General features: G+C 29.8%; 10 protein-coding genes across 10 annotated transcripts; 2 read left to right on the forward strand and 8 right to left on the reverse strand.

The window, feature by feature from the left end:
- Window positions 1-1195: 1195 nt before the first annotated feature.
- Window positions 1196-2338, reverse strand: BX663DRAFT_482007 (uncharacterized protein; the record flags this gene model as incomplete). Its single annotated transcript, XM_051524387.1, has 3 exons — window positions 1196-1208; window positions 1519-1849; window positions 1969-2338. 3 exons carry the CDS (start codon window positions 2336-2338, stop codon window positions 1196-1198), a joined length of 714 nt encoding a protein of 237 aa, XP_051387705.1.
- A 1513-nt stretch (window positions 2339-3851) lies between these two features.
- On the reverse strand, window positions 3852-4872 carry BX663DRAFT_528453 (uncharacterized protein; the record flags this gene model as incomplete). The annotated part of the gene is made up of 2 exons (XM_051530164.1): window positions 3852-4423; window positions 4500-4872. 2 exons carry the CDS (start codon window positions 4870-4872, stop codon window positions 3852-3854), a joined length of 945 nt encoding a protein of 314 aa, XP_051387706.1.
- Window positions 4873-7612: 2740 nt separating this feature from the next.
- Window positions 7613-9334, reverse strand: BX663DRAFT_491840 (uncharacterized protein). The gene is made up of 11 exons (XM_051525131.1): window positions 9155-9334; window positions 9026-9078; window positions 8848-8959; window positions 8709-8784; window positions 8513-8625; window positions 8299-8444; window positions 8164-8241; window positions 7988-8093; window positions 7845-7911; window positions 7692-7783; window positions 7613-7635 (listed from the first exon to the last, which is right to left on the reverse strand). The coding sequence occupies exons 1-10, from the start codon at window positions 9289-9291 to the stop codon at window positions 7709-7711; spliced, it is 963 nt and encodes a 320-aa protein (XP_051387707.1). The 5' UTR covers window positions 9292-9334; the 3' UTR covers window positions 7613-7635; window positions 7692-7708.
- Window positions 9324-10061, reverse strand: BX663DRAFT_491845 (acyl-CoA-binding protein). Its single transcript, XM_051525132.1, has 4 exons — window positions 10027-10061; window positions 9757-9871; window positions 9600-9659; window positions 9324-9536 (listed from the first exon to the last, which is right to left on the reverse strand). The coding sequence occupies exons 1-4, from the start codon at window positions 10036-10038 to the stop codon at window positions 9469-9471; spliced, it is 255 nt and encodes an 84-aa protein (XP_051387708.1). The 5' UTR covers window positions 10039-10061; the 3' UTR covers window positions 9324-9468.
- A 131-nt stretch (window positions 10062-10192) lies between these two features.
- On the forward strand, window positions 10193-12182 carry BX663DRAFT_491847 (Alpha/Beta hydrolase protein). The gene is made up of 6 exons (XM_051525133.1): window positions 10193-10690; window positions 10803-10935; window positions 10995-11327; window positions 11394-11647; window positions 11750-11809; window positions 11874-12182. The coding sequence occupies exons 1-6, from the start codon at window positions 10295-10297 to the stop codon at window positions 11970-11972; spliced, it is 1275 nt and encodes a 424-aa protein (XP_051387709.1). The 5' UTR covers window positions 10193-10294; the 3' UTR covers window positions 11973-12182.
- A 655-nt stretch (window positions 12183-12837) lies between these two features.
- BX663DRAFT_491851 (uncharacterized protein) lies at window positions 12838-14223 on the forward strand. Its single transcript, XM_051525134.1, has 5 exons — window positions 12838-12894; window positions 12977-13078; window positions 13152-13190; window positions 13246-13330; window positions 13422-14223. Exons 1-5 carry the CDS (start codon window positions 12868-12870, stop codon window positions 14198-14200), a joined length of 1032 nt encoding a protein of 343 aa, XP_051387710.1. The 5' UTR covers window positions 12838-12867; the 3' UTR covers window positions 14201-14223.
- Window positions 14224-15393: 1170 nt separating this feature from the next.
- On the reverse strand, window positions 15394-16454 carry BX663DRAFT_9519 (uncharacterized protein). Its single transcript, XM_051532362.1, has 2 exons — window positions 16225-16454; window positions 15394-16127 (listed from the first exon to the last, which is right to left on the reverse strand). The coding sequence occupies exons 1-2, from the start codon at window positions 16419-16421 to the stop codon at window positions 15758-15760; spliced, it is 567 nt and encodes a 188-aa protein (XP_051387711.1). The 5' UTR covers window positions 16422-16454; the 3' UTR covers window positions 15394-15757.
- On the reverse strand, window positions 16445-17620 carry BX663DRAFT_491863 (s-formylglutathione hydrolase-like protein). The gene is made up of 4 exons (XM_051525135.1): window positions 17342-17620; window positions 17111-17268; window positions 16969-17004; window positions 16445-16905 (listed from the first exon to the last, which is right to left on the reverse strand). The coding sequence occupies exons 1-4, from the start codon at window positions 17595-17597 to the stop codon at window positions 16504-16506; spliced, it is 852 nt and encodes a 283-aa protein (XP_051387712.1). The 5' UTR covers window positions 17598-17620; the 3' UTR covers window positions 16445-16503.
- Window positions 17621-18074: 454 nt separating this feature from the next.
- BX663DRAFT_9563 (uncharacterized protein) lies at window positions 18075-19072 on the reverse strand. The gene has a single exon (XM_051532363.1). It carries the CDS (start codon window positions 18574-18576, stop codon window positions 18328-18330), a length of 249 nt encoding a protein of 82 aa, XP_051387713.1. The 5' UTR covers window positions 18577-19072; the 3' UTR covers window positions 18075-18327.
- BX663DRAFT_491864 (uncharacterized protein) lies at window positions 18662-19072 on the reverse strand. Its single transcript, XM_051525136.1, has 2 exons — window positions 18788-19072; window positions 18662-18702 (listed from the first exon to the last, which is right to left on the reverse strand). The coding sequence occupies exons 1-2, from the start codon at window positions 18931-18933 to the stop codon at window positions 18690-18692; spliced, it is 159 nt and encodes a 52-aa protein (XP_051387714.1). The 5' UTR covers window positions 18934-19072; the 3' UTR covers window positions 18662-18689.
- Window positions 19073-19173: the final 101 nt, after the last annotated feature.

Genomic DNA, 19173 nt, shown 5'->3' on the forward strand with positions numbered 1-19173 from the left:
AGACAAGTTTATTATTATTATTATGTTTGAATTATAAGACATAAAAATAGTTTAGCCTTTATTCTCATTCTACCTAAATAGGAAATATTAAACTCAGAGGTTTGACTTTTCATAAAATGCTACACATGATACGTGCAAAAAAGAAAAAAGAAAGAAAAAAAAAAAGGACTTTTCAGAAGTTTACCTTCATTAACAAAAGATCTACATTTATTAAGAAAATAACGTTAAAGAAGTCCATTCTTATTTTAAAAAGCTTTTTTTTTTTTTGTATTAAGTAATGCTCAATATCTTTAGTATATAAACTCCACTAAAAGAAATCTATTATATCTTGGAGTATTTTGAACTTAATGCACTCCCTCTCTATTATGAGTATCAGCAAATGATAGATCAAATGAGATTTTCTTAGAATCGACTAGAACAAAAAAAAAAAAAAAAAAAAAAAAAAAAAAATAGCTGTCATTCGGAAATAATTCAAACTCATAAAGAAGCAGGATAATCATTATCGCTACTACTGTCACGCTTTATCTATTTTTATAACCAGTAATGGAAGAACGACTTTTATTTATTAAATAACATATCCTTTGACATCCTTATTAAAAAAAGAAATGACTAAATAAGTAAACAAACTTCATAAAAAAAATGAAAAACTATCTAATAAAGTGTCAATCTTCTCTCGGGTAATTTGGTAGAATTATGCGGTAGCAAACTATTCTTATACGCTAACTGTTTTCTCCATTTTTTTTTATTATTATTATTATTTCACTCCTGACCAGAATTATTCAATCAGAAGAGTAAAATGGGGAGAAAGACGCAGCATGATGTATTATTATTTATTAATAAAGGGCTTCTTAACAAATAAATGATTCTACTATGATTTTACTACGTTCGTGATTAAGTTGTGCATTAAATATGAGGAGATTTAATTTTTTTCTTTTTTGGTTCAAGATGTGAAAGATACCAGCTATACAGTCGAAGAAACTAGGTTGGGCCAATGAGAAAAAATTAGGCCGTTTCAAAATTGAATTAGGACACCATTATGAAAATGGGACAGAGATATGAAAGTAGGACAACGATATGGAAATGGAACATATTAAGATACTTTTAATTTTTAGGCGAATGAAGACTTTTTTTTTTCAATAGGTCAACTAATCTGTAAATATAGGGTGTCTTGCTGTTATACAAGACATAATGTTATTCAATTGTTAAGGCTATTTTTTTCCACAAATAATAATAGTGTTGTTAGTATATAAAGTAATGAAATCTATATTAATATCAAGATAGCTTACCCCCGCCGAAACTCTTCAGGTCGATTGTTGTTGTTAGCAGCCATATACAAAAAGATAGAGCGCATGTTGAGACTCGCCATATGATCGCTGTTCCATCGAGATATTACAAGTTTGACAGTTGAGAACTGAATGGATCATCATATTGGAGTCATCACGTTGGTTAGAAGTACTTTTTGTATGACATCTGGGACATATTTGACTTGTGAAATACTCATCAATCAAAACGACTTACTTTCTTGAATTTGGCTGGTTGCATCTGGTTGATTTGACATAATTTAGCAAGGCTTTTCCGAATGCCTTTGTTGGAGAAGGTACATTCCCACGAAGCTCACCGAACCGAGCAGAACCAAACGCCACTACAGTAGGCCTTTCAGCTTCACCGGCATTGTCTCTAGGGGCTAACGGCTTCCACTTTTGCTGATTTGCTTGCTGTATATCAGGATTGCCTTCTTGGTACTTTCTGCTACCTGTAAACAACCGTTTACACACTTCGGTCAATGCTTTTTGCTTGTTTCTTCTATAGCCGTGATATTTGAGCTTTTTCAACCCGGTTGTGTAATAGCCTTTAATTGCCTCAAAGTTCCGAAATATATATCGCAAAGCTTCATTGAACTGGTCCCAGTTACACGTCCTTGTTGATGGTGTATTAGAAATCAGATGGCGTGCGTCAACATTGGCTCACGAGTGATGACTTGCTGCTCCATTCTTTCTAAAACATGGTATAACCACGGCAAATACAAGTAAGGTTTAGCATAGTAATCTGCTTCAGTCAGGTTCAAGCCATGTAATTTTTGGCGGCATTCATTAATAGGATTGTTGTTGATTGAGGTTTTGTGAGTGTCGGCAACTTCCAGATTAGCAGGGTAAATTATTTCTTGATTGGTACAAATAGCATCATATACCCGCTCAGCTAGGTCGCGTTTGACACTATTTCGGAAAGGGAGGCCTGGAAATTCAGTTGTGTTAGAAAGCCTCGTAAAGAGATAGCGCAACGTTTTTGGCTTGAAGTTGGTTCCAACATGATTCTCTATAAGTGTCTCAAAGCTACGCATGACTATTGAGATTAGTGTGCTATACTGAATATTGGGGGAACTGTTGTTGCCTATTAAAATCTTTTCCCATTTTATTACTAAATTGTAAGAAAACTTTAGGGATCTCGGCATCGGCATTCTTTCCTTGACCAACAAATAAAGCAGCAAAGTTGTATAGTTTTTTGTGAGTCAGTTTTGGTACAGCCTCGACCAATAATTGATGGGTGTCAGCATAAATGACAATAAAATAAGAGAAAGGGGATGTTATTTAAGTTTTCATTCTGTAGAATCGGTAGATAAAAAAGATATAAAAAAAATAAAAACAGTAGGGTAATCTAGATGCTTGTGTGAGTGTTTATTCAATGTAAACTGACTGAAGAACTTTATTGATTCAAGATGATCTCCTTTACATACATTTATCGTTATTTGTTACTTGTATGAATATAATCGTATGAAATTGTCGGTTTTCTGATCCACTGGTACCTGGACTACATACGGAGCCCAATATTACAGACTATAAATAATGATTGTAACCAAGACCTGGTGGCTCTAGGTCTTTCTTTCTTACGAATAATAAAAACCCTACATTCTACGTATCCTAATCACTTTACTTGGCTTTATTATTTCAAAAACGATAGTTCACTCACTCCATCAAACTCACAGAAATGCTCCTTATTGTCCTAAGTAATTCAAATCTGGGATATTCTCCATGAGGATTGTTCGTTCCGGGATCATTCAAGTTAGGTGGATCATTTCCTAATCTGGATGATCATCTTAGTAGTCTGATAGTCTATTAGTGACCTTTCTTGTTAAATGGAACAATATTATAGCTTCTTGTTTATACATTCGCCCAAAAACTAAGCGTGTCTCAATATATCCCACTTTTATGCTGATGTCCCACTTTTGTATCAGTGTCCCAATCCAATTTTGAAACGATCAAATTTTTTCTCATTGGCCCAATCTAGTTTCTTTGACTGTAATAAAATTGCGATACCAGCTTTTGATAAAATGATTATTTTCTATGTTATCTGATTTCAATGACACAATAAAAGGAGAAATGACACTTTAGGTAGTTATACTTTATGGTATCAACACGTTAATGTTAAAAGCAAAATTTGTTAAGATTCAGTTGGTTATAATTACGCATTTTTCTTTTGAAATATATATGTATTTAACCCTATTTCAGCTTGAAGATGGTCTTGACGATACCTTTTTTTTTTTTTTTTTTTTTTTTTTTTTACTGCTACATTAGTGGTATTAACCTGCAACACTTAGTTCTTTAGCTACAATAACTGTTACCCTTTCCTTTAGAGCTTTATTAAATAAATATATTTATTTATATTCCATAAGCTGATTATTATAATACATATACTTTTTGTGTGTGCGTGTATTATTATTATTATAATAATTTTATTATTAAAGAAAGTTTGGTATATTGTATCTAATAGGTAGTATATGTATAATAATAACAAAAGAATAAAACAAAACAAAGGAAGAAAAAAAAAAGAGAGAAAGAGAGAGAGAGAGAGAAGGATTATTTCTTTTTCATTTCTTCTTTAAATACCCAATTACCATATTGATGTAATTCACCTTTATATTTAACAACTTGACTCAACATTTTTTGTAATTTTGTCACTGTAGGCTCATCCTCTACCCAATTAAAATAGACAGGTTCCCATTTAATGCCTGATTCATCACGTTCCTTCTTTTCGGCACGCTTCTTATTTTCAATGATGCTCTTTTCTTTTCCAGCCAAAAGAGTATCATTGGCACGAATAGCCTCTGAGACCTTTTGCCAGATACGTCTAGATTCCATTTCACCCATCTTTTCAATAGGTTGAACGATAGCAGTAGCAGATTTAAATGTATTGACATCTAAAAATGGTTTTGATACCTTTGTCTTGTAGTTCGTAATCATTGATTTCCCGCTCCATTGTCCTTCAATCTTGTAAAGGTATTCTTTCGGTCCATCCGAATTCTTACGAATAAGGCATTTGAAATGATTTTTTTCACCAGAGATCCAGCCTCGAGAAGAGTATTCAACAGAAGCATAATACCCTGTAGATGCTTGAATATAAGTTGTACCGATCAATTCAACATAAGGAGCTGAAGAAGGAAGAAGAAAAGAAAAAGAAAAGGGGTTAATTTATATAATTAGTATGATGACACAACAACACTTTACCTGCATACCATATACCACGGACAGTTAAGGACGGACTTGTAAACAAATAAGATTCATTATTTCTCTTCTTTAATCGAAGTATTTCACGACCTGTTTGATCACAGACTAAAGTGGCATTTGAGATACGAGTCTTTTGACCCGAGTGACCATTCAAGACAACACCGGCTTTATCATTTTTAATATAAAACCCCGTCACAGGGGGATGATGAGAGACCTGTTCGCATAAAACATCTGTTTCACCACAACCATTCGTGTCGGCCCATTTCATAAACCATTGCTCACCGAGAACAGGATTATATGGCTTTTTCTCCCATTGTCCTTTAGGAACACGCTTCTTATAAGCAGCATTCAAGTATGAAATAAACCACTTCATAAATGCTAAAAATCTTTCCACTTCATCATCAGGTTTACTAATGGCTGCGAACAGTTCCGGCTGAGCTGCCCAAAACTCACTAAATAGAATTTATAGAAAAAAAAAAGGGGGGAGGAAAGGAGAAGGAGAAGGAAGAGGAGAGAAAAGAAAAGGTAAAAAGAATTAATATACTATTCTATGAATAAACAGATAATTTGTATATGTATATAGATTATATATATTTACGAGTATTCAATAAGTGATTCAGGTGCAAGTAAGAATGCTGGACAAGTAACGGAAGATAAATCACCTGTAAATGATGCTAATGACTTTAAAAAAGAATAGAAAGCGCTCTTTTGTTCAGTTGGAATTTTATCCACATTATTTATTTGACCAGCAGGAGCTACAGATGTCATATTTTTAATATATTTATATATGTATATGTATAAAAAAGAAATAATAATAATAGTGATCAAGTATGAATAAATAAATAAAATATGTATGTATTTTTATATATTTTAAAAAAAAGAAGGCATTCCCCTTAAGGAAAAAGAAAGAGAAAAGAGAGAAGAAGAAAAATATAATAAAATAAATAAATACAATTTATACCAATTCAAGGTTTTTTTAGTACAAGCATTTATAGTCACATGGAAATCCCCGCCATCATAAGCTCTTCTCGGCATAGAATGCAGTAAAACTACCTAAAATAGTAGTTTGTTCACTGAGTTTCATATTTCCAAAAGAAAAATAAATAAATAAAGTATACAAATCAATTTAGAAAAAATAAATAAAGATATATATAAAAAAAAAAAAAAAAAAAAGAGAAAGAGAGAACTTGTGGAAGATAATACTATTTTTATTTTCCAGCCATAGTCATCAATGCTAACTTACTCGAAAATAAACATTTTTTTTTTTTTGCTTTTATTTTTTTTTTAAAAAAAAAAGAAAGAAATAACTTAGCATACAACAAATTATAGATAAATAACATAAATACAAATATACATGTATAAAATTTATTTTATACAGTTTGATTCAGATCGAAACGAACTTTACAATTTTTAATGTAACATAACTTTTTACTTGTTTGTTAAACATTTATAATTTGTAGTAGTTTTTTTTTTTTTCTATACCTTATTGATACTAAATACAGTCATCTATCCCTTAACTCTGTTATATATTTCAAGTCTTGTCTATTTTTTTTTCCCTAAAAGTTCCTTCTCTAAACTGATCCAAGTAATATTTTTTTTTCTATGCTGTCATTATTATTGCTGTCCCTGATGCCGTTTTTCTTTAACAAGTATTTGCGGTCATTAAAAAAGAAGAATGATTTTATTTCTCTTTACCTTCCTCTTAGGTCAAAAAGAAAAAAAAAAGAATAGGAGAGAGAGAAAGAGGAGGAAGAAAAGAAATGAAAGGAGAGGATCTATCTTTCTAATAACGTCTCTCTTTAAATACATATAAGAATTCATCTTTCTATCTTTTTTTTTTTTTGATTATTTTATTTTATTTTATTTTTTTTGGTTTATAAAAAAAAAAAAAAAACTACCACCTAGGTGTAAATGGGTTACTCCGATTTGTTGTTTCACTTATTCGAGTTTATAGTTATGATAATGATTCTATAATTCTTCTTCTAGAGTAACTAAATAAATAAAAACAAAATTATTTAAAGCTATTTCTGCATATTATTGCTGTCACAGATCTATTTTCTTTCTCTTTAAAAAAAAATACTAACATCAACAACGTAAAATAAAAAAAAAGATGATGTAGTTATTATATATTTGTATACATACACATATTTCTATACATATACACATACAAATATTTATTTGTATATACTTCAGGAGGTGGAGGAGAAGAAGACTAAGGAAGCAACAACATATCATAGCGGAGTCGTCAGCAGCAACTTGACTACTACTCAAAAAAGGAGGGGCATCAGAATACCAATGTTGTTGCTATGCTGTTCGATTAAAATAATTCGTGTAACTATAACGCTGTCAAAATCGAACCATTGTAATACACATAACAACAACAAACATTTGAAAATTAATAATATAACTGATATTACATCATATTTTTGCTACTGTTACTCGCTCCCCCTTTTTTTTATTTTCTTTCTTATTAGGAGTATAAGGATAACTTACTTACTCGATGGAAGAAAGAAAAATATGATTATTAAAGGTATAACAAGTTTATTTATATTCAATCGTTTGACATGTCTAATAAGCTATTATAAAGACAATAAATAAACAAATAAATAAATAAATATTATTTTTCATTGTATATATTACCGTTCAATTGTTTCTGGTAATTTGCCTTCGCACGCTTGTAAAACCATAAAACAAACACCAGGTTCAATATTAGGAAACATAGAGACAATAGTACTTAAATCCTCATCAAATGTTTTACGAGCATCTTCAGAATGTAGTCTTGTTATTGCTACTGTTTCTTGTTGAGCTGAATTTAAATTAGCGGGCATAGGTAATTCTTGTGATAGAGAAGAAGGACCGTCAGGTACGTAATAATGATGACTATCATGATGTTGATGTTGATGTCTTTTATGAGTATATTGCTCACTTTCGCTATTACTTGCACTACTATCTGAAAATAATCTCTCCATGAAATTGAGCGATTTTTGAGCAATATCTGATCCAATTTCTATTAATGGTTGTTGTTGCTGTTGTTGTTGTTGTTGTGCCTTTTTAGCATGTAACGGATGAACTGCATTTTCATAACTAATTTGTCTTTTATCTGCAATTGTTACTTTGGGTTCCTCTTGACTTAACTCTATCATTGTTTTTTCAATAAAACTAAATCATAATGAGTATAAAAAATTAGGTTACATGTAATTATTATCTATTTACGCATCAAATTCTTCTTGAGATATCGATAATGAATTTACATCCATTGTTTCGATAAATTCAATTGCACCCATCTAATTAAGCCATTATTATTATTATTATTTCTTGTTTATATCTTGTATACGTACTACTTACAAGATTGGTTAAATAGTATCCAGCTTCTGCTCTAAGATGTTCAGGGTTTCTAAATCGAGAAATATATCTATTGACAATAAAAGATATAAATATGCATTTATATATGTATTATATTATATCAATGTATATACACGTATATTTACTGAACATTAGATATTAAACGAGGCGGATTTGCACGAATAACGACATATATTAATAGTGGAAGAAAAACGTCTGCTCCTTCATCTCTCTCCATGTGCTTCATTAAGCCTATTATAGTTTCAGTATAGAATTTTTAATACTATATGGTTATATCTAACTTGTGTTAATAATAACCTACCAAATATAACTTTACAACAATTTAAAATACAAATAAGTTTATCCCTTGGTGCCTTGTAATTATTCATTTTCAATAATTCTAAAAAGGGAGATTTAGATTCATTTTCAAATTAAATCCATACATAGACAAACTTGCCTGATTCTGCAAAAGTTAAGAATGATTCATTATCGTCCGTTTTGGGTATATCAAGATGTTCCTCCCTTATCCAGCGAAAGATTTTAATTTTATGATGTAATATTTCGTCCTTTTCTTTATCATCCATAGTATTTGGTGAAAATGTACTATAAAAATTGAACGTGTCAAATTCATAAATCATTTTAATTTTTTTTCTTTTTCTTTTTTTTTTTACACATTAAATAGCCTATTCATTACTAGTTTCTCCATGCCTTCTTTCGCATTTTCAAATTCTTTATCTGAAATATCTCTCCAAACATCACAATCCCTCATTCGACCATAAGTAAACTATTCAAGTTGAACATGTGTGACTTTTTTATATTTCCTCTTTATATATTCATATTTTTATACAAATACATCTATAAACATACGTTTAAAAAGTCCTGTATAAATTTAATTTGCTCATTTACAGTCCAAGCTTCTCTTCTATGAAAGGCAGTTATAAAGCTAATAAAATAAATGATAAGTATTTCTTTTGTTGTATAACTTTTTTTCAAAATGCTATTTTACCCCTTTGTATAACGTGCAATGGGTACAGCACTTGGGTCTTTCATTTGCTCTAAAAATCTATGAAAATCAAAGGGTGGTATATCTGCCTGAAATTGTCGAGAAGAGTTACTTTCTAACGATTGTAATATAAATTAATATATATACGTCCTCTCAATCCATCTCTTCCTTTATATCATACCTTGTTGCTGATTTTTATCTTGTACAACTTCATCCTTTTCTTTTGTTAAAGTACTTTTTATTGTTTATAATGGAATAAAAAGGAGTGGGTAAGTTTTTTTTTTAAAATTATTGCTAAATGTAAACATACTCTTTACTGTTTTCAACATCAATGTCATTAATGTTAGGAGTAGAAGAAGACTCATCGTAGTCAACATCTACTAATATATCCTCTTTCACATTTGTATTTTTCATAGATTGAGTCAATTCATCTATATCTTTTGACATGGTATAAATATTATGATTATGAAAAAAAAAAGAAAGAAAAAAAGAAAGAAAAAATATATGTGGAAATATAAAAAAGAAAAGAAAAAAAAAAAAGAAATTTATTACATAATTATATTCTGTCTCAGTTGTGTTATAATAATAAGGGATATTAAGAAAATCTCCCTCCTATCACTTTCCCTAACATTTAGTTTTAAGCTCTTCAACAAAAGCAATGTATTGTGTCTCGGCTTCAGCAGGAATCATGCCTAAATAAATGTATATAAGATAATCCTATTTCCACTTTCTTTACTCTTCCATTATGCGTTTACCTTTAAGGTCTTCCCATGCTTGCCATTTGTAACGACCTTTGATGTCAAGCTTGGGTTTAGCTAAAATAAAATAAAATACATAAATGTTAGTTAATACAAATACTGCATATCTATTCCATTTCTCCCCCTCCCCCCCTTTTTTTTTAATTGACTTTACAGGTGTTATTGTCACCAACAGTAGCTTGTTTATAAAGTGCATATAACTTTAAAAGATCATCATTAGAAGGTTTGCTAGCAAGATTATGAACTTCTTCTGCTGCTTTTTCAAATGCCTTTTTTTTTTAAAAAAAAAAAAAAAAAAAAAAAAAAAAAAAAAAAAAAAAAAAAAAAGGAAAAAAAAACAGGAAAAGAGTAGAAAGATTTCGAAAATAAGATTAAAAAAAAAAAGTTAGTAACTGTACATTTTAATCCCCAATTGACAACTTACAGGTGATGGCATCCTTATTTCTTTAAAAAAAAAAATTAAAGTAATAAAAGGGAATATTTGTAGCAGAGCGCGTTTATTTTATTTATTTATTTTTAGAAAATAATGTCCTCCCCTCATCTTTTTTTTTTTTTTTTTAAGTTGCGGTAGCAAATTAAGGATAATATTAAACAAGTCATCATTTTTTAACCAAAAGAGTAAGCATTTGGTTATAAAAAAAACGAGTTTTATTATTATTATTTTCCTTTATTTTATTCTTATTTTTCAATATATGTTGTTGTCAGAAGGGGAAATAGAAAGGTTTTATATACCTGACTTTAATGAAAAGCATCATGAACTAGTTGAAAAGACAGCTTCTATCATTTGGCCTAACGAGTTAGAAGAACCGGGTGATGATGAGTGGAGTTTAGGAGCTCCTAGCTGGGCTGTTAAACCATTAGTGAACTATTGGGTAAACCAATTTGATTGGGAAAAATCATCCAGGGCGAAAATGAATAAATGGCATCACTATCATATGAAGATAGATGGACTATTGATACATTATGTTTATGAACCTTCTCTTCATCATCATGCTATTCCTATTGTTTTATTACATGGTTGGCCGTCTACATTTTATGAGTTTCATAAGTTAATAGAACCACTGAGAGATGGTTTTAATGATACACAGGTAAAACAAAAGAAAAAAGAAAGAAAGAGGGAAAGAGAGAGAGAGAGAGAGAAGCAGAGGGAAAAATGACATTTATCATAAATTTATAAACGCGTTTATTATTATTTAAAAGGCATTTCATGTGATTGTTCCTAGTTTACCTGGCTTTGGCTTCTCAGAAGCACCGAAAGTAAAAGGATATGGCGTATCTAAAATGGCTAGTACAATCAACTCATTAATGCTAAATCTAGGATACAATAAATATAGTAATAAGCTTAATAATATGTAATAGCTATGTAGAGGTTAACATTCATTTATTCTAAAGTCTATCACGGTGGAGATTGGGGAGCGATTATAGGGAAATGGATTGCTACACATTATAATCAAAATTGTAAAGCATATCATACAAATCTACCTATGGTTTTACCCCCACTACCTACACCAAGGAATCTATTATTTTATCCTTTCAAGGTGATGAAATTTTTTTCTAGTTTAATTTTGGGATTTGATACAGTTTATGGAACAGGAAAGACACTATTGGGAGGTGCAACATTTGCTAATGCAGAATGGAATAATGAATGTGGTTATAGAGCTATACAAGGCACAAAACCTTATACTTTAGCCTATGGCCTTACTGATAGTCCTGTAGGTTTACTAGGTATTGATATCACACTTTTTTTTTTTTGTAATAGATAACTTTAATCCTTTTAAATAAATGATTTAGCTTGGATGCTGGAAAAGTATCATGATTGGACATATCATTCACTAGAGAAAGAAAAAGAGACTTCAGGGTTACCAACTACTATCAGTTACGATGAATTCTTGACTCAAGTTTCTATTTATTGGTTAACAAATACCATGTCCTCATCTATTCGTATTTATTATGAATGTCTTCAACAAAAAGAAATGATGAAAGTCGTTTTACCACGAATTACTATTCCCGTAGCTGTTTGTGCATTTGCTCATGATATTATAAAGGTGACACATAGATGAATTATTTCATTATATCAAATGAAAAAAAAAAAAAAAAAAAAAAAAAAAAAAAAAAAAGACTTACACCTTTCTGTAATCTACTAATAGATACCAAAAGATTGGTTGGAGGCTTCAACAGACCTTCAACAATACACCGAGATGATTTCTGTAAGCTTATTCTTCGTTCTGTTTAAAATAATCATTATACTTACAACCATTTCAAATAATTTAGGGTGGGCATTTTCCAGCCTTAGAGGAACCAAAATTATTACTTGAAGATTTACAAAGATTTGGAAAAAAAATAAAAGAACAAAACTTAATGGAAGACTAATCATAAAGACGACCCTTTCTGTTAACATAAAAGGAAAAATTTACATGTACTAGTGTCGATCACTTCTAAAAATAGTAAACATCTATTATTGTTATTGTTTATATTTTTACAAGAAATCAATCTTACCTTTATAAGAAATAAACCTAGTAACCTCACATAAATAAGTGGATAAAAAAGTCAACTAGAGTAATTCTAGTAACTTGTTGTTGTTGTTGTTGTTGTTTTTTCCTTATCTATATATAATAATAATAATAATAATAATAATAATAATTTTTCTTGGCGCTTATTAATTAATAAAGTACCAGGTTTATTATAAAAAAAAAATTGTTATACGATCTTTTCTTGTTACACGCATTTTATATCCTAACAACAACATTGGTGTACAAACTATGGCAACTAGTGTATATATGATTCAAAAAAAAATGACTTTATGTTGTCTAAGGATTTACTATAAATAAATAAATGATTTGAGTGATCGACAGTATAACGGGTAGTCTTCTTCATTATCACTTTATCTTTTTTTTTTTTTTCATATGCAACTATTTTTGAGTCAGAAGCAGATGCATGTTATCTTGTATTATATTCATTCTCAGAGTCATAATTTTTATTGCTTAGATTTGCTGTGACTCAAAATTACGTGAGATTCCTCTTCCTAATATTTCTATGTTGTGTACTTTGTTGCTTTGAAACCCCATAAGTAAAATTGATCACATGTTGAGTTAGTGAGTGGTGGTTCGGAATATAATTGTACTTCAAAAAAAAAAAAAAAAAAAAAAATAAATAAATAAATAAATAAAATAAAAAACGATAAAAAAAAAAGCTCCTTTATTTTCTTTTTTTCTTTTTTTTTTTTCTCTTTTTCATATACATATACAAATATATAAATATAGGAAAAATGACTGAGTTTTTACTTGACACTGATGTAAATATAGTGATTGATTATTTTACTTTTGTATATATAGATACATGTATACAAATATAAAGAGAATTAATATCGTTTATAGCCTGTGAGCAATGTATTAAAACGAATTGCTAAAGAAAGGAATTGGTCAGAAAAAGAAGTTGAAGAAGATCTCTCTATTTTAAACAAAAATCGTATTTCTACTGTAATAAAATAAAGAGATTATATATGCACAATAAAACTAATACACACACACACACATATAAATGTTATCATAGATTAATGACTTGAGATCATTATCAAAAGAGAGTTGGACTGTAAGTATTTATTCGTATTTTTCTTAATTTAAATAGTATTAAATATGTATTATAGCAAATTGAATTACTTCCATTGGTAAAAGACCTTTTAAGGCATAGTATTGATCCTGAATGGTCTTCTAAAGATGAAAATAATAAAAGTATATAAAATATAATTACAGATATACATTTATATATTTTATAATAGTAGAATAAGGATAAAATATCTTAACTTATAGCCATCATAAATAGTGTCAAAAGTGAATGATCAAGTGGAAGAAAAGGAAGACAAGAAAAAGGATAAAAAGAAAGACAAGAAGGAAAAGAAGGAAGATAGTGGAGATAAAAAGAAGAAAAAGAAAAACAAAGGTTTTAAGAGCCCTTCTTCACTTGGTACACCTGTTGTACCCGTTATCTTAAACCCACGAGCTTCTTCTTTGATTCAAGAATTGAATGAAGAAACAAGTCGATGTAATTTAAATGATACAGTCAACCAAGATCACTTAACCATTCAGAATACGATACGTAATGGTAACACAATCACTCCCTCCACTTTGTTATCATCTTCACCAACATCGTTATCAGCACAATCATCATCAGATGAGGAGAATGAGGAAGAAGGAGAAAGAGAGGAAGAAGAGAAAGAAAACGAAAAAGAGGAAAGAGATGACAGTGAACCTATATCACCTTCTAATAATAGTCCCATTCGTAGAAAGAGTGTTTCTTTTTCTAACGAAACATCTATTGGAATAGCAGCAAGCGAAAAAAAGGGTAATAATTTAAATGAGAAGGAAAAGAAGAAGGAAAAGAAGAAGGATAAAAAAGATAAAAAAAAAGATATGGCAAGTATCAACAAATATAATAGTAGTGGTTACAGCAGTTTTATCAGTCATCCTTATACTAGTCATCCTATAGTGAAATTCAGGAAAATGAAAATGAAGCATTGCAAGCGTTTACCGCCTGTACCTGCAAATGATCAATTTTTACAAGGCATCCATGATAAATTATTATCAGCAACAAAAGGAAATTAATGTGTGTGTGTGTGTGTGTATTTTTTTTTCTTTATGTTTTTGTTTTGTATATTTATGTAATATATCATTCTTGTTTCTTCTTTAAACTCTTTATTTTACTTTATTTACAACAGTAGAAAACAAGGGAGAAAAAAAAAAGCCAAGTTAGTTTGGTTTTACCTTGAACTGATTTCGATCTCCAGTTTAAAGGGAGAAAAAATTTTTCTTTCTCTTATTCGCTCTCTTTATATCATTTTAATAATAACTAATAACGTATACACATAAAATTATTTTATTACAATAGATTCTCCCTTTTTTTTTTTTTTTTTTTTTTTTTTTTTTTTTTTTTTTTTTTTTTTTTTTTTTTGTTTCTTTAGTTTTTGGTAAGTAGACCTCTTTTACTTGGGATTTAAGGTAAAATAATAATGAAAAATAAAAAATCTAATGGTTTTATTACTGCATTACTCCGACTAATATTTTGCTACAATAACTAACTAGATACGAATCAAAATTAATTTTCAGATGAAATCAGACAAAAAAATTGAGTTTTAGACGAATGAAGATTTATATACAGTCTTTAGACATTTACCTGTAATGCGATCTAAATCCTGTTATGGAAACCGTGTTGATTATGGCGATTGAGGCATGGAAAGTTCATGAGCTGCTCCTTCTGAACGCTTCAGAAACACCATGGCCACTCCAGACAGAAAGCGATATAAGCATCATGTTTTTCGATGCACTGATGTCTCTTTGCCAAAGTGTACGGCAAGTTGTACAGACAAGTACACTTTGGCCTTTGACATCAGGGTGCTTTATCATCGTTCTACTTTTACGGGAGTTGTCTATCTGATAAGTACGGTATTCATCGATAGGAACAACCAGAAAATTCTCCTGCTGCTTCTCTTTTCTTAAGGCATCTGCACAAGATCCCTACTGCACCATAACGTACATCTTTGAACTTTACTACGTTTTTGTTAAACGCGTCATTTCCAAAGATAATGAGTGGCACTTTTGATTTATCTTCTTCAATAAATTTGTACGGCTTCCACTTTTTGTTTCTAGTAAAGTACGTAAAAAAAAAAAATCAGTAGGTTTACATAAAACTGTAATTGCGAATTTGCCTTTTGTACCGTTGTTGTCTACCCTTTCCTTTTTTTTTTCATTTTTTCGGATTTACTTCTTTTTCTTGCCTTTTCGTTTTTTTTTTTTTTTTTTTTTTTTTTTGAATGAATATCTTTGCTTGAATCAATCTTTCAGCCTCTGTATTAGCTTGTTGGATGTGGCATTGTAGAAAAGTGCAAAATAAAAGACCAAGAAAAAAAAAAGATGACCAGTAATAAATGAGTTGGATCAATCATAGTTATAAGAAAAAACATGGATATAATAAATAATAAACTAACTTTTTATGTCAATGATTTTTTTTTGTTATCTACTAATACATATTGTTTTAATAAAGTAAAGTCTTGTTTGTTTGTTTGTTTTTTTGGCCCATCAAATAGAAGAATGCATTAAAGGGTATCTTTTTAGTTTTAGTTTTATTAAAGAATTTATGTACAGGAGAAGATCTTTCAAAGACTCTTATTTCTTTTTGTTCTTCTTTTTACTTGCACGCTCTGATAGATACATTGATAAAAAGTCCCCTTGATTTCCAATCTTTTTTTTATTATTACTGTTTGATGTTGTAGAGATACTTTCTATCTTTTTCTTGTTTTTTATGCCGACTGTGTTTGATCGCGAACCTTCTTCATCTTCATCTGATGATTCAGATTGATCTTGAGGACGTGATCGTTTTCTGATATCTATAGACGAATCACGATGTTGTGATGCTCTTTTATTTTGATTTAAAATCTTATTTTTTAATACTAGTTCTTCTTTAGAAGGTAGAGCTCCATTATTATTATGACGCATAGCTTCTGCATGAGATAAGAATTTAGCACCAAGGCCAAGTCTATTAAAGCAAAAAAAAAAAAAAAAAAAAAAAAAAAAAAAAAAAAAAAAAACATATATCACTTGTTCTGGAAGACTCTTTTTTTTTTAATTTTTACCTATCAGGTCGACCACTTGAATATTTTGTATAAATGTCTTGATCTTCATCTTCATCTTCTAACTTTTCTCCTGGTTTTGGTGGAGGTAACCAGGATTGGATTAACGTTCTTGCAATGCCAATTGAGGCATCAATCTGTGTTTGTAATCTTTCATTTTCTTCTGTATTAATCTTTTTATTTTGTTGCTTTTTTGACATTATTATTTAAAAAGAAAAATGACGAGAAAAAAAAAAAAAAAAAAATACTAGTGGCTTAAAAATAATTTATTATTTAATTTTTTTATGCTTTTAAATAGGTTGCATGATGCTGAATATGGTCAGCAATAAAAGTAGAGATAAAGAAATAACTGTGATCATAACCATCTTGATAACGGATCTTCCATTCACTTTCACGTCCTAATTCCTTTACTGTCTTATTTAATTCATCAATCAAGAGCTCCTTTTCCAAGAAACCATCAGCAGTGCCAACATCAACAAGTGCATTCATACGCTCATTCATATGCGTTTTTAATAATTCAATAGTATCATATTGCTTCCAGGATTCTTTATCAGAACCAAGATAGTTGGAAAATGCTTTTTGGCCCCAAGGGCAATTCATAGGGTTAGCAATAGGTGCGAATGCTGAAACTGATTTGAATTTGCTTGGATTTTTAATAAATATGGTCAATGCGCCATGACCTCCCTATGCATAATAATTTAAGTCCTCTCCCTTTTTTTTTTTTACAGTAACATTATACAACTTTACCATTGAGTGTCCCATAATTGAAATGCGATTTTCATCCTATACTTGTTAAATAGATAAATAAGGATGAAGGAAACAAAAAACAAAGCAAAAAAAAAAAAAAAAAAAAAAAAAAAAAAAAAAAAAAAAAACGTGTGTTTCTTACAATAGGTAATTGCTCATAGACAAGTTGATACAATTCTTTAGTAATATAAGAATACATACGATAATTTTTTGACCATTTAGGTTGTGTCGCATCTATATAAAATCCAGCTCCAGTACCAAAATCCCAAGAATCATCATCGCCTTCAATTTTTACACCACCTGTAATACAATATATGAATGAATACTTATTATAGCAAAAAAGGAAAATGAGAACAGAAATATGTATATTTACGTGGAGATGTGTCAGGAGCGATTAAAGCAATACCATGCTTTGCTGCCTCAGCCATGGCACCACTTTTTTGAATAAAGTTATCTTCAGTACATGTCAAACCAGATAGAAAATAAATGGCAGGTACTTTTTGTGTAGAAGATTCTAAGGGTAAAAAGACATTAAACTTCATGTCACAGTCAAGTTCATCTGAATGGTGTTCATATTTAATAACATGGCCGCCAAAGCATTTATTTCTTGAAATCTCTTTAATTGACATTTATATAAATAGATGTGTGTTTGTATGTAAAAAAAAAAAAAAAATATTAATATATAACAAGTAAACTGCTGTATTTCATTTTTATCGGAGATAATAATAACAGTACGCCGTTTAAATATTTTATAGTGATTGTTGTGTATACAATGATGTATTACATAATATCTTATAATATACAGATCAAAGTCATAATATTTGTACACTTTATGCATACAATATTATTTGATTTCAAATTATAAAACATTCTCGTGATAAGAAAAATAATATTATAATAAATACTAACATTACGAGATAATGATAGGCCAAACAATAGTAGAAAGAGTTATTAATGATAAAGACATATATGAATTATAGGCTGTACCTATGAGTTATATATCCAGATTATTATCTAATATACTATCTATACACTATAATGAAATTCATTCAAGTAGTGCATTGAGGAATGAATATAATACAAAGCATCTTCCCTATATCATTCACAAGTATGAACAAACGAGATCTCGTTATTTGGTTTCAAGGAAAATAACCGGTTAGAGTGAGCACGAATAATTTAATCAGGGCAAAGACTAGAGCTCAGACAAAAATAACTTTAATCATTTTATGGGAAATATTCTTCTTTCATTCTGTTCCTGTCACAAAGTAACCCAGTTCTCCACAAGATATAAATAAGGATCCATTTTGCACTCAGTTTTTTTAGAGATCCAATTTTTTTTATTTTTATCGACACATCTTTTTATTTTTCTATTTGGTTCTCTGTATTATCACAAATTAACTTAATAGCTTCTGCTTTCTCTGTTTCCTCACCAACTAATTGCTGAACGTAGATCATTGCCACTTTATATAAAAGTTTCATAGTAGAGTCATCAGAGCCACAATCAAGGTGTTTTATCGAGAGTTTTTGTGAGCATAAAAACATATCAATAGCTGCTAAAGGATCTAATTGCTCAATTGATACAGTTTTTGATAATGTGCTTGAAGACATTAGTAAATAGTGCTTGGCCCAAAAGAGACATGGAACTTCTAGACTATATGGGTAAGCCGTAGATGGAGCTAGCTTTCTGGTTACTGATGTGGTTACCGTAGATACACCAATTATTAAAATAATCGAGTATTTACTGTATTTTTTTTTATAAACTGATGTTGAGTAACGTGCTGCACGAGATATGTATTTGTCATTAACTTTTTTTTTTTAGACTTCTACCATTATGAGCGGGTACTCACTAAGAGGCACTTTTAGGAGATATATAATATCACTGACGTTTTTATTCAAGAATTCGTTAGGGGCGGCCATATGTTGATCTTGTGGACTATTGTTAAGACTTTTGCATATAATATTCATGATTCTATCATCAGTTAAGACAGCCTTGCTAATTCAATCACTACTGGGAACAAACTCTTCTGACAACAAGTAATCTATAATTGTATATGAGAGAAAGTGTTTTTGTTTACATAATATACTTTACTTACCACTAATGGAGCCATTACTTGTTTCAAGGTGAATACTTGATTCAGACATGGCGATAAAGAAAAATAAAAGCGTATCGTACAGTATCGTACCGTACCAAAAAATAAAAAAAAA

Source organism: Cokeromyces recurvatus (genome assembly GCF_025118155.1).
Source record: "Cokeromyces recurvatus strain NRRL 2243 chromosome Unknown BX663scaffold_1, whole genome shotgun sequence".
Lineage (NCBI taxonomy): Eukaryota > Fungi > Mucoromycota > Mucoromycetes > Mucorales > Mucoraceae > Cokeromyces > Cokeromyces recurvatus.